This window comes from Gymnodraco acuticeps, unplaced genomic scaffold, assembly GCF_902827175.1.
Source record: "Gymnodraco acuticeps unplaced genomic scaffold, fGymAcu1.1, whole genome shotgun sequence".
NCBI classification, from domain to species: domain Eukaryota; kingdom Metazoa; phylum Chordata; class Actinopteri; order Perciformes; family Bathydraconidae; genus Gymnodraco; species Gymnodraco acuticeps.
The window spans coordinates 5,522,082-5,546,139 of record NW_022990295.1 but is presented as its reverse complement, the minus strand read 5'-3'; the positions used below and the strand labels follow the sequence as shown (position 1 = coordinate 5,546,139).

Genomic DNA, 24,058 nt, shown 5'->3' with positions numbered 1-24,058 from the left:
ATGGTGAAAATATTGAATAAATGTTTTTACAGTTATTTGTGGCTCCCTGAGTTTAGCTTTTTAACACCTTACATAAAATGCAATTATTTGTTATTTATAATGTAGCAGCACAGTTGAATGTGTCCACCAGCATTACATCCGCCAGATAGGAGTCTCCCTCTCTGTTTACCCTGCCTGGTGTAGTGCTGAGATGTGACCTGAATGTTGGCTCTGCCCCTCCCGTCCCACTACACTGAGGCACTCAGTTTGTCAGGGAGAAGAAGTCTGTGTGTGTGTGTGTGTGTGTGTCTAGTGGATGCATGGATGAATAATTCATTAAGATATTTGAGTGTTCATGCATGATGGAGCTCAGTAAGAGGGCTTTGTGTTATGTGTGGGCTATAAAATGTCTGCAGAGGTGATTCCCATCACTCACTCGCTCCTCACTCATTCTTGACAGTGTGCTATATAAATATGTTTCCCCTTCAAAGCAATAACTCATTAGTTGAAAACTTTAATATATAGAGGAATCCGATAGGGTGTGCCTCTCTTTTCCCTTTGTCATCATGCACGTAAGCGAAGTAGGTCAGTAGTAGTTTATTCTCTCATAGGTCATTATATCTTCTGTTTCTTTATCTGACAAACACTTCTGGACAAAGTGTCTGACATCTGGAAGGGAAGAGAGGGATTTGTTTATCTTCATCATGACTATCTTCTCATAATTCACTGAGGAAACTGCCACAACATTAACTTGTTTTAAAGAGCTCACTGCACCATTCTCTAACACATGACAGTATTTGATCTCACATGCAGCTTTTCCAGAGTTACATTACTGGCCAATGCATGGAAGTGGTTCCTTGCTGACTGGCGTTCATCAGATGCAGCTTCCATTAAGACTTCTTAGCTGATTGCTGTGAGGTGGACTTACATTCATCAACCTGGGACCATTAAACAGCAGGATCCCTGAACATGAGCACACATGCCAGCATACTACACCTTTTCTTAAACGATTTGACAAATATTAGCAAACAAGGGCAGTTGTCTACAACATTTGTTCTCTCGCGATAATCTGAAATCTTATTGGTTAAATTGTCCCACTTAGTCTAACTTAAGTGTGTAAATCCAGTGTTCCCTTTAATGGAGTTGTTGGCATTACGTTTCCTTTGTGTAAACCTAACAGGAAGTGTTTAGAGATCTCCAGAGTCTGCTTGCGTCATCATTTGCTTTGCTGCCAAAAACTGCCCTTCAACTGAGGACACCCTGTGCTCAGTTTGAACTATTGGTCGACAGAAAACTGGCTCCATTCCCTGCCTGACACCAAGCCTGTCCGACAACTAATTACAGAATACTTAGGGACTAATCACTGAATTCTTGGATGAAAACTGCTTAAAAAGGACTGGCTTATTAAAAACATAACCATGAGTTTATCCCCAAAAACACCTTTTTTAATAATAAAAAATAGAATCAGACAACAAAGATGGGTTGCCTCTTTATTGTGATCCTGTAAATCTACAGTCTTTTCGTACGAAACAATTGTGTAATAGAGCACTGAAATGAAAATAGACAACACCTACTGTAAACGGAAGGTTTTTGGCTGTGGCAACATATTCAAAACAGTGTGTAGTAAATAGTGTTCTACTGCTGATCACCAACACTGAAGGAAGTATAAAATGACAATTTCCAATGATAATATAAATACAAAATGCAGATAAAAGTGCAGTAAACAAACGTCTTTACACTTCATCTGAAAAGGAAATCGCACCACTTAAGGCTAGTGAATTATCGGATAAAGTTGCTACAAATAAAGTTAGAAACAATGTATATATAAAGCAGATATACAGGACATATAAACCAAACTTGTTCTTACTCAACATCTACATTAAATGCAGATAAGGTCCATCAGCTTGATAATCATGGTTGTTGTGACATGTCTTATATTCAGGAGCCAGAAAAAATCCTGCTTCTTATAGTATCACTACAGATGACTTCATAATCTTGAATATACCATTGTATATTGTGTATTCAATCCCATATTCAAATTCAATAAGGTGATTAGCATGCTAAACATGCTAGCATCTGGATATTTTAGGAAGAACAGAGATTACACTGCTTTTCTGATTAGTTAGACAATGAGAATAATGGGGTGGATATAAAAAAAGGAATTTCCTTCTCTTTGAGTTTCCATACAAGGCACACGGGTAGTGGTTTGCAAACTAGTCACTACACAAGAAATGGCAGCCCAGCAGAGCCTTAGTGGATTTAAAATGACATTACATGTACTTGCACACTTACAGTACGACGATATAGAATGCAGACGAGCCTTAAGAGCTTTTGTTGAACATAACACCACAGAACCTTATGACATGTCCAGTAGCACATTAACACTGAGTGGTGGTCCTGCCCAACGTCAAGGGAAGAGTCATATTTCACATTGTGTTGAGTTTGCAAAAATCTGCAGTTATTTAAAAATGTTTACAAAGTACTGCACTTATGTCCCCTTTTTAATTTGGGAGCATGGCCAGAACCAAGCACAGTACCTGCTCCATGAAAAACCTTAACCATGGTAGACGTAGAAAAACTGAAAGAGGCATTTGTTTTGAGAAGAAAAGTTGCTGGTGACCTATTCAACATTGTGTCTCCGTGAATAGGCCAATGAGTATAAAAAATGAAGAGTGAATCTGCGGCTCTGAAACACGTGTGTGGGACCTTGTATCCTTACAAGCAAGCTAACATTCTTCTTCAGACTCGAATCTGGTATCCATTAATTTCTGCGGCCGATTTTGGCTCCAGAACCTTCTTATCTCCAGAGGGACTGCAACAAAACAGACACAGATAAATCAGACAAGGAAACTGTGACTAATTCATGAACTACTCTACTGCTGTAGATCACAAGACATCTATAGTCCAAATGTGTCCCAGTGACAAAAAGCATGTCACATTAATATTGGCTGAGCACATGATGAATCATACCGTCTCTCAATGCGGCTGATCCTGCGTATGGGGCTGCCCTGTCCTCTGAGGGGTGACCCCATGCTGTTCCTCCTGTCTTTGGTGGGAGAGGGTGGTGCAGGCTTCCCTATCTGCAAAAACAAGAAGAACACCGTTATCAGAATCAGTTAAAAACACAGAGTGAAGAGTCACGTATTCTTATGTCCTTGCTTTCCAGGGCGAGGCTCAGTATGAGTGGTAGAAAAATCTGTCTTTATTAGTAACGTGATTGTGGAGAGCACTCAATGTAAATGATCAGCAATTGATGGATTGTGCCGGCCATGCATGAAGCACAGCAAGGCAGAGTGAAGCCATCACATTTAGTTTTATTACGCGCAGAGCTCAGCATCAAGGCTGTTTTCATTATGTTGGCATGAGAGGTGATGATAGAGCATCATTTGAGGGAAATCACTCAAACAGCCGGGTCAACTCGGTGTCACTGTGCATGAAGAGGCAGCGCGTCAAAAAGAAATCTAATGAGCGGCCCGTCTGCTGAGGACAAAGTAAATCTATCATCATTGTCTGAGCTCCATCAGCTTGTCCTGGTGTCAGCAGTGAGATGAGACTTCTGCACTACCATTCATAATGCTTATCTACAGAGCATCTTTTCTGAATACCGTACTGTACCCAGAGGTGGGAAGTAGTGGAGTACAAATACTTTGTTACTGTACTTAAGTACATTTTTCTGGTATCAGTACTTTACTCCACGACTTTTTACTTTTACTTTTTACATTTTTAACACACATACCTGTACTCTCTACTTCTTACATTTTCAAAACACGTTTGTTACTTTAGTTTGGTGGCGTGATCATTATTATTTAAAGTCATTGCATGCCTATTGATTTTAACACAATCGGTTTATCCATCATTTCCTGGTCTTCTCTAAAGAAGCGGGACCAATGAAAACGTTGTCATGTTGCCATTGTTCAGCATCAAAACATTCATTAGCTAACAATGACATTATTGTTCTATTATATAAAGGGAGGTCAGTTACTCTTTAAAACGGTTTGTAGGTATGCGTACTTTTTACTTAAGTGCATTTCGAAGTCCATACTTATTTACTTTTAGTTTTAGTATAGTCAGTACTTCTACCAGAGTATTTTTAAACACGAGTATCTGTACTTCTACTTGAGTAAAGGATGTGTGTACTTTTGCCATCGCTGACTGTACCTTCAGCCTCATGTCCCGAGTGTGTCTCTCCAGCTCTTTCCGTAGCTCCTCCTTGGTCAGCTTGTCTAAGTCTAGTATGGAATGTTTCCATTCTATCTGCTCCACGCTGTGAGCGTCATGGGACACGTACTGGCCGATCCTGACCTTGCGCAGGGTGTGCCAGTAGCCCCTGTAGGCTCCTTCGAACTCTTGCACTAGGTCCATCAGTGTGCGGAACTCCAGGGGCTTGAACATGAGGTCTTCCCTCCGACTCGTGCCCAACGCGCCGAAGCGTCCTCCGCAGTGAACTCCCAGCACGATGTGGTGGAAGTGGTTTCCTGAGAAGTGAGACTGAAAGCTGAGGGGGAAGCGCTCCACACCGGGCATGTTGTTGGTGAGGTAACTGTACGAAGAAGGGTCAAGGAAACGGACAATTGGAAAGACAATTTACAATAAGTCTGCCAAAAAACACTCCATTAACATAAACATGTATGATGGGGGCACATTACAATGAAACATACAATAATACAATTTGCAACATGCCCTGATTCTCTAAAGATACATCCCCAGGATCACCGCCTCCAGACATTTGATTGGCAGAGCCTCCCGCGTCATCTCTTTAGCAATGTCCATCAACCTGTGCAGGACAATGGAACAGGAGAGAAACACTGTTAATGCTCATCTGTGATATAAGACACTACTGAGTGTAATAGAAATGCACACACAGTTATTGAACAAACACATTTTCCACGAGCCATGGAAATATGATTTGGACCACGAAATCTAATAAGGCAAGGTCAGGGAAATTGTGTTCCAGGCCTTCTGCTGCTTGACGTTTCAGCTCACAAAGCCCTGAGGAGATACAGCTGATCCACAGGCATCAGACATTAGCAGCACTGGCCAACACCATAATAAATCAGCTAATATTGTTGCAGACATCCTATGACTGCTGCCATGAGTCCATTACTAGTGATTAGTCTTGGGTGAAAGACAAAAAAAGGTGCTTACGCAGTAAGAGGCCGGCTCTTCTTAATTTCAAAAAACTGTGTTCCTGTGTGATTGTACCTGTAGGACACAGTTAAGGTCGTACTGTATAACAACAGAGCAAACAGCAGCATGCATCAGGGAGAAGAGACAACCAATTATAGTGCTTTGTGATATTCATAGGTTGTTGTTTAAATATGGATGAATTACTTCTCTGACTGAAATAAAGCTGAATATAGAGTAGAGTTTCCACAATGCTTGCCTACTTCCAAATGTAAAGGGTAGTAAAAATAGAGGGTTAGATAGGATTTAAAAAAGTCAAGATAGATCTAAATATATTTTAACTACAAATGAAATGCTGTGGAAACATTCAAATACACCAAGCTAGTCAAAGGATACTGCAATTCCCTGATGTATTTCTGTATGGCTTCCAAGCGCTGTGGGATAGTGGTGGTAGGTTGAAATGTAGGCACACTCGGTATTGGAATCTGTAGGACAGAGAGCATCCCAACAACTTGATGAACATTGAACAATCAAAGTAGTCTTGTGTGCTTTTCCCTATTCAGCCTGCCGATTGCAAGAGCTTCTTAATTGCTCTAAGCACGAGAAATGAATGAAAAGTACCATTCTTCTGTGTCTAAAACATCCATAGCATGCAATGGTACCATGCAGAGTGGACTGGACAAAACATGCATTGTATTTTACTGCTGTGATAAAAAAAGACATTAGTTAAGTGTATCTATCAGTCATGTGGGACAGCATAGTAACACTGTAGCTCAACATTTCCTCAGATCACATGGGTGTTAATTGTTTCTCCACCATGTGTAAGTTTCACATGTGGAGTTCAACAGCTGCAACCTTACCTTGGGCAGGTCAGTGGCCCCCCGGGTCTCCTTCCCCAGAGCCTCAGCGTTGGGGTGTATTCGAGCCACATGGCGCCACATCCTCTCCCAAGTCTCCTCATCCACCGGGAGGCCTCCTCTGTTCACATAGAAAGGCACCCCTCCATCCCTTAACTCCTCTTCGGCTTCATCCTCCTGCTCCTCATCCCTCTGCTCCACGGAGCCCGCGGGGGCCCTCAGCATCCTTCCTCCTCCTCCAGCAACAGGAACCCAACTGAGTTCAGGCACAGAAGCCTCCATACTGGACCTTTCACTGGTTAATCTGCTTGTTGCAGGTTTAAGGTTCCCACAACAGATGGCCAACTCATGACATCAAGCAGCATGTGCCAAAAAATATATAAAAATAATAAGTCAATGCAATGTGGAGAAGGTTTAATAAAAATGCACCCCTTTAGTTGAAGACCTAAATGATGATTTCAAACAAAATTAATCTTCTTGCAATAAAAAAATGACTCTTTGGGAAAATCTAGAACCCTAGGCCATTTAATAATATGTCCATGTTAATAAATAAACTATGACACTTAGGTAATAAAGCCTTTAGACGTGTTTTAATTACAATAGGTTGACAGTTCAATAAGCCAACAATAGCTGGCTAATGTACCGCTATCACAGTCTTTAGGAGGATTGATCCGCAGACAACAAAGTATTAGAAACGACTAATTCCCTGCACCGTTAGAGGTCATTCATACCACAAATATCCAGAAAAATCAGTGCCGTTTTGCAATCCCATCATCTCGACACTCCTCACGCGTCCTCTTCATCGCTTCTTCACCAAACCATTTCCTTCAGTCAGCCGGTTCATTGTTCATACAGATGCTCCTGGGTTCAGCGGCTGGGAGTGGGATTCACGTCCAACGAGCAGCTCAGACACTCCCAGATCTCCGTCTACCGCGCATGCGCAAGACTGAGCGGATCTCAACCGTGACAAATGCTGCATTCAAGTGCTCCTCCGATCAAGAAGTTAGATCTGCGAGTCATTTATTCTACTGCTTGGTGATAATAATAAAAAACACAATTTGGGTGTTTTCATTTTATTAATCTTGACACTATATTGTTATGATGTGGTGGAAGGATGAAGGAAAGTAAATAAAAAAACGTTTTAAGATAACATATCAAAGATTTTTAAATGAGATATCATTCAATCAGCCATGCCCTGGATATGTTGGCTGACTTATTTTGTGATTTGTTATTAGTTGTAGTAGTGAAACATTTATATTGCCCTTTTCCCGGTTTGCTTGTATACATCTTTATTAACATTGTTGAAGGAAAAATAAAAACAATAACACATTTACACCATAATATTTTTTAAATAATAAAGACCTTAAAACATCAAAAGAGAATGTGTGAAACTATATATGGAATTGATCAAGGTTATCTTTCCCATAGTAAATTAGCATATTTGCTAATAAAGAAACATTTCCGCAACACATTAGGGGTGTTGAAAAAGACTGGAGACCAAAGACATGGAGCATTGCAACATTTCATTTATTTTTTTAACAAAATGTTTCATATGAACAACCAAATGTAAAGTAACTTGCAGTTTAGATCAAACCCACCCTACACCAAACCAAACAAACTACAAAATATACATGAAAGGAAAATCATTTAAAAACAGAAAAGTGGTCTATTTACAGGTCCATCCCAGCTGTAGAAGATTAAGACCTTGGAGCACCGTAGTCATCAGGCATCCGTTCAATATTGAACCTGTATGAAAAGAAAGAAAGAAACATGTCCATAAATCTTTTTCACATTTTATGCAAAAAAACAGATGTATAAAAAGCAGACGTATATTTCAGTCAAAATGGTGCTACCTGTGGTTTGAGATGTACATGATGGGCACCCCAGGGATCTTCCTGACTCTTCTCTTAAGATCTCTGTCCACAGTGGCCAGGATGTAACACTTGTGCTGTGGAAATGCATTAATGTTATTTACCTGTGCCAAAAACTTCAGAAAAATGAAATGCGAAAAATTACCTATAATTATTCTCTATAATGATATGATACGTTTTAAAGTGAAAATGAAAGCATATTACCTGTGTTACCCTTTGGACCAAACAGTCATCGGCGTATGTTCCCTTGTGTGTGCACGGCAGGCGCTCAAACCTCGGATCTTTGGCTATCCTGCAAAGCAAAACATTAACAAATTAATAAACTAAATAAGTTCAAGCCGTCCATGCAGTTTTATATTTAGCAGCTTGTACCTGAGTGCGACTCTGTACTTCATTCCAAGCTTTTCAATCTCAGCCATCACACAGTCTGTGATACATGGGATACCTGGATTGGATAACATTGCAGAGGGGAAAAGAATGATTAGGAACGTTTTTGAATCATTGTACTGTATATAAGAATTTGTTGGAGGAACGGGTCCATTACGCACTTGGCAATAGTACTTACATTTTGCATACAGGCAATCCATCATAGACTGAACAATGTCCAGTTTGGCTTTGATGGAAAAATTGATGAAATTGGTGTCGACTATAACGTGGTATGGTGGACCAAGCTGCGTGTTGTACTGGAAGAACAGGCAGGATGGGTACTTTGTCCTGCACAAAAAGTTAAAATAAATCAAGTTAAGGAGCCACCCACCAAAAGTTCTTCATATAGTAATTAAATATGTTATAGCCAACTCACACTTCTCTCTCCTTGAGTGCAGAGGGGTCCTTCTTCTTTTTCTCTTTTGGTTTAGCCCGGTCCTTATCTTTTCTGAAAAAACAACAAGTTATGTTAAATAGGTATGCATACTTGGCTGTATTAATAACATTGTGATGGGTGATCAATACGTTTGTTAACTGTGGCTAGAAGACAGAGACATTATTAAAACTCACAGTCTATTATCCTTCAGATTGATCATTCGTTTCATGACAGCAAACTTCTTCGTTTTCTGCTTCCCCTAGGTTAGACAAGTACAAACACAGAAATTGATTAAAATCAAGATATTACAACCAACAAATAAAGCTTTTACATAAAGCTTTTACAGCAGCAATTGACTTGTTGTGTATGTGGAGGGTTTGAGTCAACCTCATAACACAGGCACTTTGTTGATTGAACACAGCATTATCAACAACGTCTCTCAGCGTAACATTTCCTTGTATAAACACTTAACTAAACTGTAATGTCATTACTGAAGCAGTTTTTAGACAGCACGTTGACTTGTATAACGAGAGCTAAAGAAGTAACAAAACAAACACTGCATGTGTTAGCTAAACCTTGAACAATTAACTCAGACGTATCATGGTTTTAGGAGAATTAACTAACACTTACATGTATTTAATGTTGTGGCCAAGATCTTTACATTGATAAAAGTAAAGATATATTTAAACGCTTATTTCTTTCTGCAGCTGGCGTACCTGTTAGCCTACTTTACGTTAGATAGGCTAGGCTAGCTAAACTAGCTCAGGAGCTTGCCTGCTATAAAAGCTTCGACGCCAATGTAGTAATAACACATAACATACTTTGATAGATAAGTATTATGAGTACAGTCTTGATGTTACTGTATAACATATACATATGACATACCATGGTTAAAATGTTAGTCCACAGATCTGAGTGAAATCTTCTCCCCTTCCCCTCGTGTGTTGTCGATGCGTTTACTATAGACGTCATCAGTAATCGACACGTTTTCTGCGCATTTTCCGGTTGCTAGGCTAATGCCCATCAGACGAAGGTAAAGACTGTCTTTATTTACATAAAATGAAAGTTTTCATTAGCCGTTTTTATTTGTGTTAGAGTACTATTGCATGCAATGTCTTATGAACGTGTTGTGGTGTGCATTTTGATAACCTCCATGGTTTGGCGAGCAGCTTCTGAAATGACGCTGACATTGTTGGCTAACTTGGCTAGTTAGCATTTCGCTGTCGTTTTCTAGTCAACTACTGTAGCAGCTTGTTGGCACAGTGCTAACAGTTGTTAGCATTATCCTCCACCTTTACCTTGCGCTGCAGGTGACAATAGACCAGAGACAATTGATTACATTGCAGTTAGCCTGTGCGTGTTCCGCTCCCGGTGTTTTTTTCCTTTTTTAAGCTACGTTTAAGAAACTGTACGGTACAACTGACCGCTTCGACAGGTTATTTATAACGCTTTGTGGTTGTTTGTACCAGTGGCAGCGGATGACACTTGGAAACGTTATGACACCTGAGCTATTACTACCAGGCAGCTCATCGTTACCATCACAAACATCTAGCTGTTGTTGGTTGTGACTGAGACTGTCAATGTTTCTTTGACGTTGACAGTTGGTCCGGGCTATAAGAGGCTGGGGAGAGTTTTATGACCATTCTTCAGCCAAGTTGTTCATGCATATTTCAGTGCTGGGGATTACATGGTATTCTCCCATCAGCCAACACCAAGGTGTCACTTAAATATTCATGCTTTCTTGGCTGAGCATGTTTATTGTAAACCACCTCAGGCATCCTGTCTGTTTGACCAATGTTCCTCTTTAAATCCAATTATTAAAAACCTTTTTGTAAATGTATTTCAGTCAAACTGGTTTGAGCCTAAGCAGTTTCTCTCCAACTATAGGAAACTTGTCAAGTCCCCTGGTGAGTGGCAGTTTTCCCTTGAGCACGGAGGGGTCTGAGTGAAGGCTGAAAGATGGTCTGATGGACCGCCGCTTCTTCCTGACCTTCCTCCTCTGCTCGGTGTTGTGGATCTTCTTCTGGGAAGTGCGCTGGAAGAAAGGAAAAGAGAGTAAAATTGAGGAATGGCTCCAAGGACATAGCCTCTCTCAATACAGGCACTTATTTGAAGGTCAGTTGCTTACAGTCATATCTCCATTTGAGATATATTTAGATGGCCATTACAGTTTAGGCCTTTATTTGATGGTCTGACGTTGAAGGTAACCCGCACAAGGTTACTTCTGCAAGACAGATTATGATACTTGAAACTTTGGTTGGAACAGTTTCTCTAACCATTAGCTTTTAGAGCTTTGCAGGAATACCATGAATAAGTGTCATGTCTAACTGGATCTAAACTATGTTTAACGCAAGGAGATAGTGTTGCTTATTGCTTTGACCCTGGTCATTTTTGTTTTAAACATTCAGGATTACGAGATGCATGTATGCACGGACAATCAGCTCAGGCTTTAATACACTTTATTATAGACTTTAAGAGAGAGTATTTAAGCCTGTGCTGGGGCATTACTAATGCTGATTTGTTGGCTGGTATGTAATTGAGTATTTGTATGTGCTGTTCATGTGTCATCCAGATGTACAGTCACTGGAGGAACTGAGCCTGAGTGTACTAAGTCGCCTGGAAGAGGTGGTGAAGGAACGGCAGCGCTGGAGGGAAATTGAGGAGGCCCACATCCAGCTGCTCCGAGACTTTGCTTTCCAGGAGTGGCTTTGCTCCCAGAAATTGGAGCACTATTACCATACGTAAGCAATGAAAGGTCTTAACCTTTTACATTTACACTAATCTAGCCAACAATCGTGAGAAGCTTTCCTTTTTCAGTAACAATCACTTATTGGCATGTTATGCGTATAGATTTTTCCAGGCATATTTTAGGCTTGAATTGGTTCTGTGGTTATGATCAGGTGTTATGCCGGTTATCACAGGCCATATCTATTTCTGTCCACTTGAGGGCAGCCTCTCCATTCATGGCTGGCTGAGCTTTGCTGACGCTGAGCTGTGGAGGCTGCAGTGTTTCAGAGGGTCACTGCAGTAAAAAGTACTCTTCACCGGCTGTTTGTGTAAGACCTGCAGCAGTGCAGGTGATGTGTGTGTTGGATCATCTCTATTGATACAGTCAGAACAGGCTATGCTAAGTCGTCATTGTGATTTCAAAATAAACAAAATAAACTTTCAGTTTAAGGAAAGTTAATGTTTCAAAGGTCAACTGTGTCTCTCAACTAATCATTCATTTCAGAAGAAAACGGTTTGGTATTTCTAAAGGAACACTGTGTCACATTTTTGAATGTCATGACCGTCACACCATTGCTGCCTCTAATGTCATTTTGATAGAATGGAATTTGAACCTTTCTTGGTAATGTAAGTCTGGCAGAGCTTCAGTTCAGTGACTGTGTTGTAACAGAAGGTGACCCTAGCACTTTACAAATATATATTTGACTGCAAATGGGGAAGTAGTGGATTGACATAAGCCACGACTTGTCAGATACATTGTGTTATTAGGAGTGAGAGGATAAAAAAGATCCAAGTATTTACTTTAAGAAAAAATAATGAGACGATTGTTTTTTATAATTATAACTAAACAATCACAAGGTAGATGATCAACCATGCCTCACACACTGAACTGGACAAAACAGCATGCTAGAAAATAGCATTTAGCATTTTTCTGTACAAAGTTACAATTTAGTTGCGTCTGGATTGAAAATGTGCTTTCAAAAGAGAAAAAAGGGTTTTAGTGTGTTTTTAGTCACTAAAGTTTGACTTTGCACATTACACCTTGGTGTTATCAGGCATTGACACAAGGTTGTACTTTTTGTAGATTTACAATGGGAAGATTATGTTTCAGTTTGACTGGTTTCATTGTCCTCTGCTGTTTCTGCTGCACCTTCTCGTGTAATAAAGCTTTACGACGGTAGTATTTTGCTAAGGCAGGATACAATGTGCTGCGCTGTCTCACCTGTTAGGTGATAAGATCCAGGTTGTAATCTGTAGTTTGTTTTGTGTGTGGGACAAGCTGTTGTGTGCAGTCAGCACAGCAGACTTGGTCAACGGGGAGTGAGCAGTCAGAGTAGGATATATCTCTAAAGGGTGTACTTTTTAAGAGGTTAATCATCGCTACCACTCCTTTCAATGATCTCCTTTATTCACTTTCACTTCTGCTTCCCACCGCAGACTGAAGACCTTGCGTTGTATGAACCTAGATGATCTGTCTCAGTTCGACAATCAGCTGCAGCTCTCTTTAGCTGCCTGGGGATACTACTACGAGGACTACATCAAGCTGTCTACTGGCATCAAGATCCTCCAGAACTCCAGGGGGAGTCGTGACCAGGACTACGAGATCCGGCTGGTACACAGCCTGTCTGTGAGGCGTCTGAATGAGAAGTGGACAATTGGTGAGACACAGGTCATTTGCTGCCTTAGACAGGTTTTAAGTTTGAATTGCTTTCCAAAGCTGCAGGGTATTAGGAAGCCTTTAGATGTAAGACGTAAACATAAGGTGGATGGTACTGTTGATAAGTGTTGTTTCTGCAAGAGTCATAGCTGTTGAATGTGGCTCAAGTGTTGCAATAGAGAAGTTCAGTGTTGCCTCATCTCTGTGTACAGAGTAACATTTGTTTGTTCTTGTCATTTGCTGTTCATTTATTTGACAGGACACCGTTTAAAATGCAGTGGTGCTGTTGTTTAGCCTTGGCTTATGTCATCATTCAACAATATCAATCAAACCTTTGCACCTGTTGGTTTATAACATAAAGTGTGTATTGTTTTCATTTGAATTATTCATTTGTACAATTGTCTTTTCAGAGGGAGCTCTCATATTTGGCTGTACTGTGGCGCTCTGCTTCTTGATAAGGGACCTGATGTTTTACGTGATTGGTGAGTTCACTGTATGCTGTTTGGGCGGTTATACTGGACCTGGAATGGCTGCGACATGACTCATTTAGCTCTTTCTTCAAGCACTTTGAACCAGAGTTACCGGTTTGACAAATTGCTTTATAGTTTGTTTATATATAGCCTAATGATTTGTTGTCAAGTTTTGATCCCATAAACCTTTGTCAAACTTTAGCCTTTGCCCTGTTTTATTGGTGACCAATGAATTACCTTGCATTTATTGCGCCCCCTTGTTCCAACAAATTTTCTCTTGTGCTTCTTCCCTTCTTGCGACAGGTGGAATTACTGTTTCCATCATAGCGTTTGTCTTCACCATTAAGTTCCTCTGTGAACTTGCAGCAAGGGTTGTCAGCTTCCTGCAGAATGAGGATCCAGGGCGACGCGGCGACCGCAGCATCTACGACTATGTCCGGGGCAACTACCTGGACCCCCGTTCCTGCAAGGTGTCTTGGGATTGGAAGGAACCGCAGGAAGTGGGCCAGACTATGAGCTTTAGAGTCCAGGTGATGATTTATTCCTAACAGTCTTTTAAAGGTTTCCAATCATGCTATTTCTAGGCATTTATTATGGCTCTCAGATATATGAACAAATATAAAGAACATGTCTATGATGTGTTTTCCTCAAAATACCAAACAGATCACCCATTCCAGCCATGCCTCATACCCCTCTATTTCAGCCCTGTTACTAAAGTGCTGATTCTGGGTCCTTAGCTTTAAAAAAAAAAGAAAGAAACAAAAGGGGGGGATGGGAGCTAATGCTTGCTCACAATTCTACGGAGAGATTCTCAGCTAAATGCTGCCGTCATTAAACGCCATATCATGTTCAAAACCACATCAAGGAATATTTCTGAAACAGTATGGAGCTCAAATGCTTTTTCTCTTGCGGGTTTCCTACAATGTGAGTTCCTTTCTTTATTTTCTGCTTTTTTACACATACTCTGTCCAGTACAGGTTAGCTCTGAGTGTTAGCGATGCTTGCTAATGTAAAAAAAAACATATTACGTCCAAAACACGTCGGGCATTGTTTTCTGATAGCGAAGTTTCTGATAGGGCCGTGGGCGTAAAGCCAGCTCACATTTCCGATATTACGTCATATCGGATCAGCTCCGTTCTACTCCCTTTTTTTAGAGATCTGGGTACGGAGGAAAAGAGAGAGGGTTTTGTTTTCTGACACTTTGTGGGTTCCCTGATACACCGGGGACACACATTTATGTACAAAAGACATCAAAAAGTGAACTTTAATGTCTAGTCTCGTTGACTTAAGTGGCTCACGCATGCAGCAGTGTCAGAGAATATTTTGGTCTGCAGTTATTCATCTTTTTGTCTTCTCAGCTTTTCTATAAGAATGGCCAGCCTTTTCCCGCCCACCGGCCTGTGGGGCTGAGGGTCAACATCACCCACATCGAATTGGCTCTGGACATCCCTGTGACGCAGGAAGTTCTGCAGGAACCAGAGTCCAACGTAGTCAAAGTTGCCTTCACTGTGCGCAAAGCCGGGCGCTACGAGGTTGCTGTCAAGCTGGGTGGCCTCAACGTGGCCTACAGCCCTTATTACAAGATTTTTCAACCAGGTATTTCTGCTAAACCGTATTTTTCTGTGTTTGGTTATTGATTTGACTAGTATTTATTGTTTATTAAGTTTATTTCTATTCTTTTGTCCAAATCAGGTACAGTTGTCCCATCAAAAACCAAGATAGCCTACCATTTCTCCACCCTGGTGCTAACTAATGGCCAGCAGCACACTTTGCAAATTGAGCCGAGGGACGAGTATGGAAACCCCACCAGTAACTCCGCATCACTCACTGATGAAACCAACTACAGCGTCCACGTGCACTCTGTAAGGGAACACACCCCCTTTCTACTTGATTTACTCATTGATTTGGACTGTAAAAATGAAAGCCAGAATTGTTCAGCCTTCTGTTCCCAATTGCACAGTCCACTAGCTTTACGGCGCAGCAGAACAAGTCTCTGAGCTGGGATTCATTTGAGTTTCCTTGTTTCTTGCAGCTGGGCACGGGGGATGACGACAGTCTGGAGGAGTACTACAGTAAGTCAGTGACCCTCAACAAGCAGCAGTGCCAGGTTCTGCTGAAACTCACCCTGAGGAAGACGGGCTGCTTCAGAGCCCGCATCTCCTACACAGACCAGCCGCTCAGCAACGGGGAGTTTGATATTATTGTTCTCAGTGGTGAGCAACCTTTACATGCTTAAGGAATCTACACTTCTATAGAAAAAACACAGTGCTCTCTAGTCTGTGTTTCCAATGCATGATACTCATACTCTCTTTGCATATTACAGAGAATGAGAAGGCCTGTGTGGAGAAGAATGTGTCCACTCCAGGCATTAGCATCTACTTTGAAGCGTACTTTTACAGCAATGGGAACTACAGTTCCTCATGGCAGTTGCCCGCCTCCTCTCTGCTGGCCCCCCAGAGGAGGCCCTCCATGGGAGAAGAGGAGGATGAGCATGACTCTCCTGTGGAGGGACAACCTGAGAAGGTCAAGAAACCAAAAAAGGTCTACTGCTACATATCGCCAAAGGTAAGCGTGTCATATATTGGTTGTTTGTCCTCTTAACCTTTTGGTTGTGTGACTGATGTCTTGTATATGAGAGGATAGAACTCAACATGTGTTAATGATCAATGACTTCTTTGTCAAACAGCAATTATCCGTGAAAGAGTTCTACCTGAAAATTATTCCATGGCGCCTTTTCACCTTCCGAGTATGTCCAGGAACGAAGGTAAGCAGCAGTGAGTCGGAAAACCCTGGGACACTTTGGTTTGATTGAATTTACCACGCTAACCATAATATTCTCTTCTTGCTTCAGTTTACCTATTTTGGTCCTGACCCCGTTCACAAGTATCTAACTCTTGTGGTGGATGATGGGATACAGCCTCCTGTGGAGCTCAGCTGCAAAGACAGGAACATCATGGCTGCCACCTTCATTCGCTTCCTGCACAAGAACATCGGTTTGTTTCTGTCTAATGTGATGCATTCGCGTTGAGAAGTACTTAGTAAATACCGTCTTTTAGAGACTGCAGCTATAATCTGATGGTGTTGTCCACAGGTGGATCTGAAACGTTTCAAGACAAGGTGAACTTCTTTCAACGTGAACTCAGGCAAATCCACGCAAAGAGACCTCGCACCAAGACCTGCCTCAAAATCACTCGGCACACTATTCTAGACTCGGTGAGTGCTGCTCGTCAAAATAAAAATGGGCTTGTTATCATGTGATTGTTTAGATTCTTATTTGTCTTTTCTCTTGCTGTCGCTCAGTCCCTGAAGGCTACCAGGAACTTCTCTGTGTCCGACTGGAGTAAGAACTTTGAGGTCGCGTTCCAGGATGAGGAAGGTAAACATTTAGCTGCAAGCACTTCAAACCAAAAAGATCTTAAAATAACACCGGAAATGGCATCAAAATGACGGTTACAGACATAGTAACTTTGTTAGATGAACACACTGCTAACACCTTTGACACTTCTCTGCAGCTCTGGACTGGGGAGGCCCCTCGCAGGGAGTGGTTTGAGCTGGTGTGTAAGACCCTCTTTGACACCTCCAACCAGCTGTTCACTCGCTTCAGTGACAACAACCAGGGCCTGGTAAGTTAGTCTTATTACCCCCTGTCCCCTTTCAAAACACCTCACTGAGGCTTAGGTTACATCTACACGAAGTACTGCTTAAGAAATAATATCTGTCTATACTAATATACCTAAAAGCATCCATAGGAAGGAGATTGTCTACTATTCTATTATTTAAATGTTTAGTTTTAGCTCCATAGTTACCAAACACTCACTCACACAAACACACACTCAAAGAAAAAGGAATTTTGTTTGTTTTTCCGCACTCAGTTACAAGGCTGCTACCAGGTTACTATAGCAACATTTTACTATATTTCGTTCAAGAAATGTGGCCAATACATGTCGCAGAACAAAACAAGCATAGATAGCAAAAAGGAAGTCATCAGATTTATATCTATTTCCCTCTTGAAAGCTGCTAACCATGCCTTTAAGCATGTTCTCTGCTAAGGGATGCTAGCATAGAGAACAACAACTGAAATGTGTTTATGTTTAACTGAAACCTGAATCTGGAAAAGTGTCTTGTGATGTGTCAAATTAGGGAAGCGAAACTAATCAAGAAATATATCCTTTTTTTAAATGTATTCCATGAATTGGTATTATCTCATTTAAGTATTTGTTGGTGTCATGTTGAAATCTTGAATGTAATGTAATCATGTAATGTAATCACTCATCCTGTAAAAAGAACATTATATGAAAAAAAACATCAACTTGACGTCATCTTTTTAAATCGTCTCTGTTTTAGTATTGTGGATTCTTGGCATAAGCAAAGCAAAGATGATGAGATGAAATGTGTGGACGTAGCCTTGCTGTCCTCTAAAAGCGCAATAAGTTCAAAATACAGAAACCCAGATTCCTCTTATTCTCCAGGTGCACCCTAACGCTGAGCGGCAGGCCCACCAGCGTCTGAAGATGTATGAGTTTGCTGGTCGTGTCGTGGGGAAGTGCCTGTATGAGTCCGCTCTGGGGGGGGCCTACAAACAGCTGGTCCGGGCTCGCTTTACCCGCTCCTTCCTGGCCCAGATCATCGGCCTCAGGATGAACTACAAGGTAAGGAACTCAGTGCATTTCAAGGAAAAAGCCTTTCCTCGGAAGTTGGAAGGTCACGTTTTCATTGTTTACTTCTCCATGTCAGCCGGTCTGTCTCATCACTCTCACATTCCCACAAAGCCAAGAAACCTAAATGTTTTTTTGGCGTGTTTTATTTCAGAAAGCAAACCAATGTGTTTTGCCGTTTATCCAACTTCCTAAGATCTGTAAGCGGAGAAGTAAAGCCCAATCATGTTTTTATCCTTCCACGAGGAAGAGGAAAAACCATGTTTATTTCAAAACGTCATTACCCTGTGTTTTCTTTTTATTTTCCAAACGCAGTACTTCGAGACGGATGACCAGGAGTTCTACAAAGCCAAGGTCTGCTTCATCCTAAACAATGACGTGAGCGACATGGACTTGGTGTTTGCCGAGGAGAAGTACAGCAAGTCGGGACAGCTGGAGAAGGTGAGGCGACACGTTGGAAGGGAACTCCCCCCTTTTATCCCTGATGTCATTTCACAGGACAGAGGAGCACAAAAAGAAACCATATTGCTCGTCTGGCAAGCGTTTGTCTTGTTGAGGCTGAGCGCTGAGTTTACATAGAGGTGAATGAGTATTTTAAACTTTGTAGCATAGTTACACACAATAGCCGGCTGTGGGACTCCCCCTACTTCTTTTTAATTAGATACGTATGTATGGCTCCGAGTCCTAACCATTGTGTTTTTTTACCTTTTTAGATGAATTGCCCTATTATACTAACGATGACAAATGTGTAACAGCCTCTCACAAGTGTTGAACTGTATAAATAGATTTACCGTAACAAAGGTTTTTCCACCCTCCATCGTTTACTGCCCACACATTGACAGATTTTTAAACTGTTTAATATCTTAGGCTCTTTCACTCTCTTATGTATTATGACATGGTTGCTCTCTTACAGGTGGTGGAGCTGATATCCGGGGGATCTCAGATCGCTGTGACCAATGAAAACAAGGTGCATTATCTAAACCTGCTGGCCCAGTACAGACTCGCCAGCCAGGTGAGAGACGAGGTGGAACACTTCCTGAAAGGTGAGGAAACAAGCACAGCTGCAGTTTTCCTTCTTTCTTTTTTAGCCCACACCTGTCATTTCAGATCTCTGGTAATGTGCACGTAGTTAGTGTCAGTTCCTGATCTGTTGCAGGTCTGAATGAACTGGTTCCAGAAAATCTGCTAGCCATATTTGATGAGAACGAGTTGGAGGTATGTATGATGTTTCTAATAACAAATCAAGTTTTTAAAGAAACTGATACTGCAGGGTAATTATAATCGTTTTTTCTTTTAATCTCTTCAGCTTTTGATGTGTGGCACCGGAGACATAAACGTGCTGGACTTCAAGGCCCACGCTGTGATTGTCGGAGGGTCGTGGCACTTCAGAGAGAAAGTATGTCGTTGGAAATCTCTTTTATCCATTTTCACAGCAGGCCACTGATTTTTCTTTTCTTGCCACAGGTGATGAAGTGGTTCTGGGCCGTGGTGTCCAGCTTCACCCAGGAGGAGTTGGCCCGTCTGCTGCAGTTCACCACCGGCTCCTCTCAGCTCCCCCCCGGGGGATTCAACACCCTCTGCCCCTCTTTCCAGATCATTGCTGCCCCCACACACAGCACCTTGCCCACTGCACACACGTGGTGAGTACGAATTACATGAAGGTCTGAGCCCTTGATGCTTTAGTGATGTCAGTCTGTCAATCGATTGCTTGCTTTAATAGTTTGGTCTCAACATTCATTTGAACAAACTTTCAAAACAATATATCTGACATTCATGGTCCTCAGAGGATGAATCCTACGCTTCATTCAGCCAAACCAACAGGTCAATGTTTTCTGTTTTTCTACTTTTAATATCTTCAAATGTACTAGATGGATTGGCAAGAAAAATAACTCAGACATTTGTAGTTCCCAGAAGATTTATTATAAAGACTTTTGGGAACCCGAGTTTTTTCCAGTGCCATCCTCAAGTCAAAATGTGATCTTTATTGCAGCTCTCTAGCCCGCTTTTGTTTCTCCACTGTTGTAGTCTATTAAAGGCATCATATCTAAATACTCTTACACTTTAAATTCTTCGGTTATTATCCAACAGTGTAAAAACGTGTTATCACCTTCAGCAGTTCTTTGCGTTAAGTGCTAATTAGCACTCATTAATACTTATACGGTTTAATATGACTGTGATCATTATATCTGATAACATTGTCAAGTTTACATTGTCATTATGGACATGTAAGCAAGCTGACGTTAGCATTTAGCTCCACGAATCATTGTTCACACTTTTCTATTAATAAAAAAGGCTAATACATTTTCAAAAGAACTGGGCACTGTTTCCTCAAACATCACTCAAAAACACGCAACTAGTGATTTTCACCAGGGCTAATTTTAGCAGGCGGATTATGACACATTCTCTCGTGAGTATCTGAATCAGCACCATGGGGTATGTTGGATAGACTCAAAAATAAACGATATTTTCTGTGCTTATGTTAATGACGAAACATGACTCCCAGGGCTCATTGATGGGATTTTAATAGTTCTTTAATAACAATAGCACGGAGGAACAAGCTTCATCAGGCTAGGACATATTTAAAATAAAGTCATGTTCGTTTTGTCTTTTCGTTGGATTTGTTAATCATGAAAAAATACAATATCAACACATCTTTAATGTTTAGAGCTCATTACACGTGAGAATGAGCGTGAGTTATAAATGTTTTGTAAATGCTTCATCAGGAACTAAACATTCGCTGATTCCCTGTGGTCCAATTTTCTGTCCAGTTTTAACCAGCTGTGCCTCCCGACGTACGACTCTTATGAGGAACTGCACAAGTTGTTGAAGCTGGCCATCAGTGAGGGCAGCGAGGGCTTCGGCATGCTCTGACTCTCCATCCAGAGGACACCACCATGCACACTTCAGTGCAACGGTTTCCTGCTTTCATTTGCATTAACAGTGGGCATCTTGGCAGGGAGTCTGGGTGATGCTCTATCAGTCCTCTCTCAGGAGGAGAGGGCATTACAGGAAGTCCCAGAAGGCTTTCCCCAAACTGGAACTCAGTCATTTGAACTCAAGTACTAATTTTATGTATATAAAATATCTCGCTTTTGTAAAAAAGGAAACCAGGACCTGCTGGAAAAGGTCAGGTTTTGGCTAAAGTTTGCTTAGTTTTATATGTTTGAAAGACAAATAATTCTAGTGCAAAGGCCTTGAGTATTACGTCATAAATGCTTCTTTTGCATTTTTCAAACTGAGGAACACTTAAGTGCAACAGCGGGCTACATGTGTTGCGGGTGCTGCGCGCACCTACAGCACTTTGGCCTTAATCGATCAGGGACTGATGTGTGTTTGTAAATATATAATATCACTCTTTTATTCCAATAATTGTACATAGTAGTGTGTATACATAGGTTTTCATCTTGTGACCTCTTTGGTTTAAAGTTCAAGGAGAAGGGAATCACTTTATTGGTGCACGTTTGATGGGTTGAGAGTTTATTTAATTTCTTTTTTTCATCTGAGAAAGAATGGGTTTTAAAAGAAGCCAAGTAATTTCTATTGTTTATACATGTTTTTAACTTATTGTGTCTTTAAAATAATATTCGGGTTGACCCATTGTTTAAAATATGTTTGCCTGGAGTGGTAAATGTTTGTCTTATGTTTTATAACCTGCCTTATTCATGCCCTTTGCCTCTGATTGTATCCAGAGAGGTGCGTAGGTGAGAGAAGCATATAGTGGACAATAGTAAGTGAAAGGTATATCATGGCATTTCTACTACTACATGCAGGGGTCACTGTGTACGTTGGGGAGAGCCCATATATAACAAACACTTTGTTATATATGTTTACTTTTACTTTTTCCTTCACAGCCTTTTTATGGATTTACCTCAGAATCTTCTATGCCACCTGTTCATCCTCTGACTCAGCTGTATATGTGCACACTTGTGGTAAACAGTCCATATACAGTTTGTTCATAGCTGCCTCCTTCCCGTCCTGTACCTTTAAGGCATATTATCCCACATCCTCAGTAAACTGAAGCGTTATATCAGAGGAGAATATGCCCTGTTCTTTGCTATTGTACAATTATTTATTTTGAATACGACGATTGTCAAAAATCCTGAGCCAACAGTTTTCTCCTTTCTTCCTCTTCATATTGTGTAGCAAGTTCTAGACTTTACACGTTCAATAGCCATTTTGTACTAGTGTGTGCTGCCACTCAGTGTTTGTAGATCATTTAGGAAAATACATGTTTGGACTGCAAAGTTTAAAAAAAGGGTTATCCTTCACAATAGTACTTTCACCCACAGAGCACTCTGGGTCCAGTTTCACATTATTCTCACAGTATGTTTGACTCAGCCACTAAGAGATTTCCTTATTTTCGAACGGCAAAGATGTCACATTTTGAAGTCAGCAGCAGGTTTGTATTGTGTTGGCTCACCAGAACCAACACAGTGTCCACTTGGGATCTAATGAGCGTTTGCTTGTGCTTTAGCTAGCCTTTTACAGTGTTAAGAGGTTTACAAGTGGGTTGATGGATTTGTGTTTGTTTGGGTTGTGCAATGTTGACCAGAAGTACTAAGAACAGCAAAAAAAAGTGCTTATGAAAATATTTTCAGCACACTATCAATGGCTGATATCATATTTACCAGAAGTAAAAGTAGTGTAAGCATTACATGTGTTAGTTGTTCCGTTAGAAATGACCGTTATAAGTAAACATGAAGGAGGTCTATGCTGTAGTTTTATGTTCTTGTTTAATGTTTTGCTTTTCATGAGCATCTACTTCTCGTTTTATTTAGCTATGTTTGGATTGTTTCTGGGCTACATGGCCCGAGTGTGACTTTTAGCGATGTAGATATTGTGAAATATTTGCCTATGACTTTGAAGCTGGGATACTTCTTTTCTTTCCTTTTTTTAAATGGCAAGTCATTGCTTACGAATGTTTGAGATTTTCTGCAGGTCCTTTTGTTTATGGGAATAAAAAATGATGGACTAAATTCTTATCCCTGTATCACACTTTTTGTGTATCTCATGTGGATTGTGCTAAGCATTGTGATTACAGACCCTTTTAACATTTTCAAACCTGGATTTGGAGATGGCTTATGGTGTTGTGCATGCCGACCAATGGTTCCTGAAAAGTGCAAAGGTTTTCTGAAACATAATGAAAGTTAGGTATAGAGGTGTTTTTGCATTTATTCATGCTTAAAGATCACCTAATATGCAAAATCCACTTTTTCATGTATTTTACACATAAACATGTGTAAAGACATTCTGAAAGTTTCAGGAAAAAAAGATTGTCTCACTTTTTGTCCTGATCCATTTATATAAAAACCTGTCTGAAAATGAACTGATCAGATTCTGGCCACTTTATGATGTCATAACGAGTTTTTTGGCTTGTGTAACCATTAGCCAATCACCATCCCCCCCCCCCCCTTGTCACCTGAATCTCCTCCTAGAGCACCATTGTGTTTTTTTTAACCAAATATCTCTCAGAGGGGCGTGGGGAGGGGCTCCTTATTTTCATCTAAAGTAACAGACAGAGAATCAGCACTTTTGAAACAGGGGATTATGGGATGCTACAATGCATGATCTGTTTGGTGTTTTGAGCCAAACACTTCAGAGACATGTTTTGTGTATATCTGAGACCTATAATATATTGATGAAAAACAGTATAATAGGAGACCTTTTAAGAACAGAACAAATATGTATGACTTGCAACATCTCCTCACTGGTATAACCATTTTCCTAATACAGAAGACAACAGCTTTGATTATAGGAGGACTTTATAAACATATAAATGCATGTAAAGACATCGGCTACACTGAGTCCCTGGGCCATGCATGTTTCAGACACAAGGGGGCACTGGTTCTACATGTGACATGATCATCCATGATTGGAGGATGCATGCTTCCTCTGCTGTCTTCCTACGGGACAGCT

General features: G+C 40.9%; 3 protein-coding genes across 4 annotated transcripts; 1 reads left to right on the top strand and 2 right to left on the bottom strand.

The window, feature by feature from the left end:
* Positions 1–1,456: 1,456 nt before the first annotated feature.
* Positions 1,457–6,873, bottom strand: vash1 (vasohibin 1). Of its 2 annotated transcripts, XM_034222087.1 has the most exons (8): positions 6,692–6,873; positions 5,964–6,196; positions 5,500–5,588; positions 5,125–5,181; positions 4,679–4,753; positions 4,138–4,519; positions 2,950–3,059; positions 1,457–2,791 (listed from the first exon to the last, which is right to left on the bottom strand). In XM_034222087.1, exons 2-8 carry the CDS (start codon positions 6,183–6,185, stop codon positions 2,719–2,721), a joined length of 1,008 nt encoding a protein of 335 aa, XP_034077978.1. In that variant the 5' UTR covers positions 6,186–6,196; positions 6,692–6,873; the 3' UTR covers positions 1,457–2,718. The 2 variants fall into 2 exon arrangements, with proteins under 2 accessions (XP_034077978.1, XP_034077977.1); XM_034222086.1 differs by having other exon boundaries at positions 5,964–6,873.
* A 596-nt stretch (positions 6,874–7,469) lies between these two features.
* On the bottom strand, positions 7,470–9,650 carry fcf1 (FCF1 rRNA-processing protein). The gene is made up of 8 exons (XM_034222085.1): positions 9,519–9,650; positions 8,828–8,892; positions 8,634–8,705; positions 8,397–8,545; positions 8,204–8,276; positions 8,036–8,123; positions 7,814–7,908; positions 7,470–7,706 (listed from the first exon to the last, which is right to left on the bottom strand). The coding sequence occupies exons 1-8, from the start codon at positions 9,603–9,605 to the stop codon at positions 7,658–7,660; spliced, it is 678 nt and encodes a 225-aa protein (XP_034077976.1). The 5' UTR covers positions 9,606–9,650; the 3' UTR covers positions 7,470–7,657.
* arel1 (apoptosis resistant E3 ubiquitin protein ligase 1) lies at positions 9,606–23,124 on the top strand. Its single transcript, XM_034222084.1, is given in 23 exon segments — positions 9,606–9,666; positions 10,521–10,748; positions 11,206–11,374; positions 12,798–13,018; positions 13,428–13,499; positions 13,791–14,017; positions 14,846–15,083; positions 15,180–15,349; positions 15,520–15,700; positions 15,811–16,052; positions 16,174–16,251; positions 16,339–16,480; positions 16,579–16,700; positions 16,788–16,863; positions 17,000–17,016; positions 17,018–17,110; positions 17,957–18,136; positions 18,458–18,583; positions 19,056–19,185; positions 19,299–19,357; positions 19,449–19,538; positions 19,607–19,782; positions 20,911–23,124. Coding segments are annotated over 22 exon segments (3,060 nt in total). The 5' UTR covers positions 9,606–9,666; positions 10,521–10,600; the 3' UTR covers positions 21,014–23,124.
* Positions 23,125–24,058: the final 934 nt, after the last annotated feature.

Bases quoted from the DNA above. Each gene is read 5' to 3' on its own strand.
- vash1 (XM_034222086.1), bottom strand. From the start codon at position 6,242: ATGGAGGCTTCTGTGCCTGAACTCAGTTGGGTTCCTGTTGCTGGAGGA. The intron at 5,182-5,499 runs GTATCCTTTGAC...TGTGTCCTACAG, and splicing joins AAATACATCAGGGAATTGCA to GTACAATCACACAGGAACAC. The intron at 4,754-5,124 runs GTAAGCACCTTT...TGTCCTGCACAG, and splicing joins AAGAGCCGGCCTCTTACTGC to GTTGATGGACATTGCTAAAG.
- fcf1 (XM_034222085.1), bottom strand. From the start codon at position 9,605: ATGACGTCTATAGTAAACGCATCGACAACACACGAGGGGAAGGGGAGA. The intron at 8,277-8,396 runs GTAAGTACTATT...TATCCAATCCAG, and splicing joins GGATTGCCTGTATGCAAAAT to GTATCCCATGTATCACAGAC. The intron at 7,707-7,813 runs GTAGCACCATTT...CTTTTCATACAG, and splicing joins ATGTACATCTCAAACCACAG to GTTCAATATTGAACGGATGC.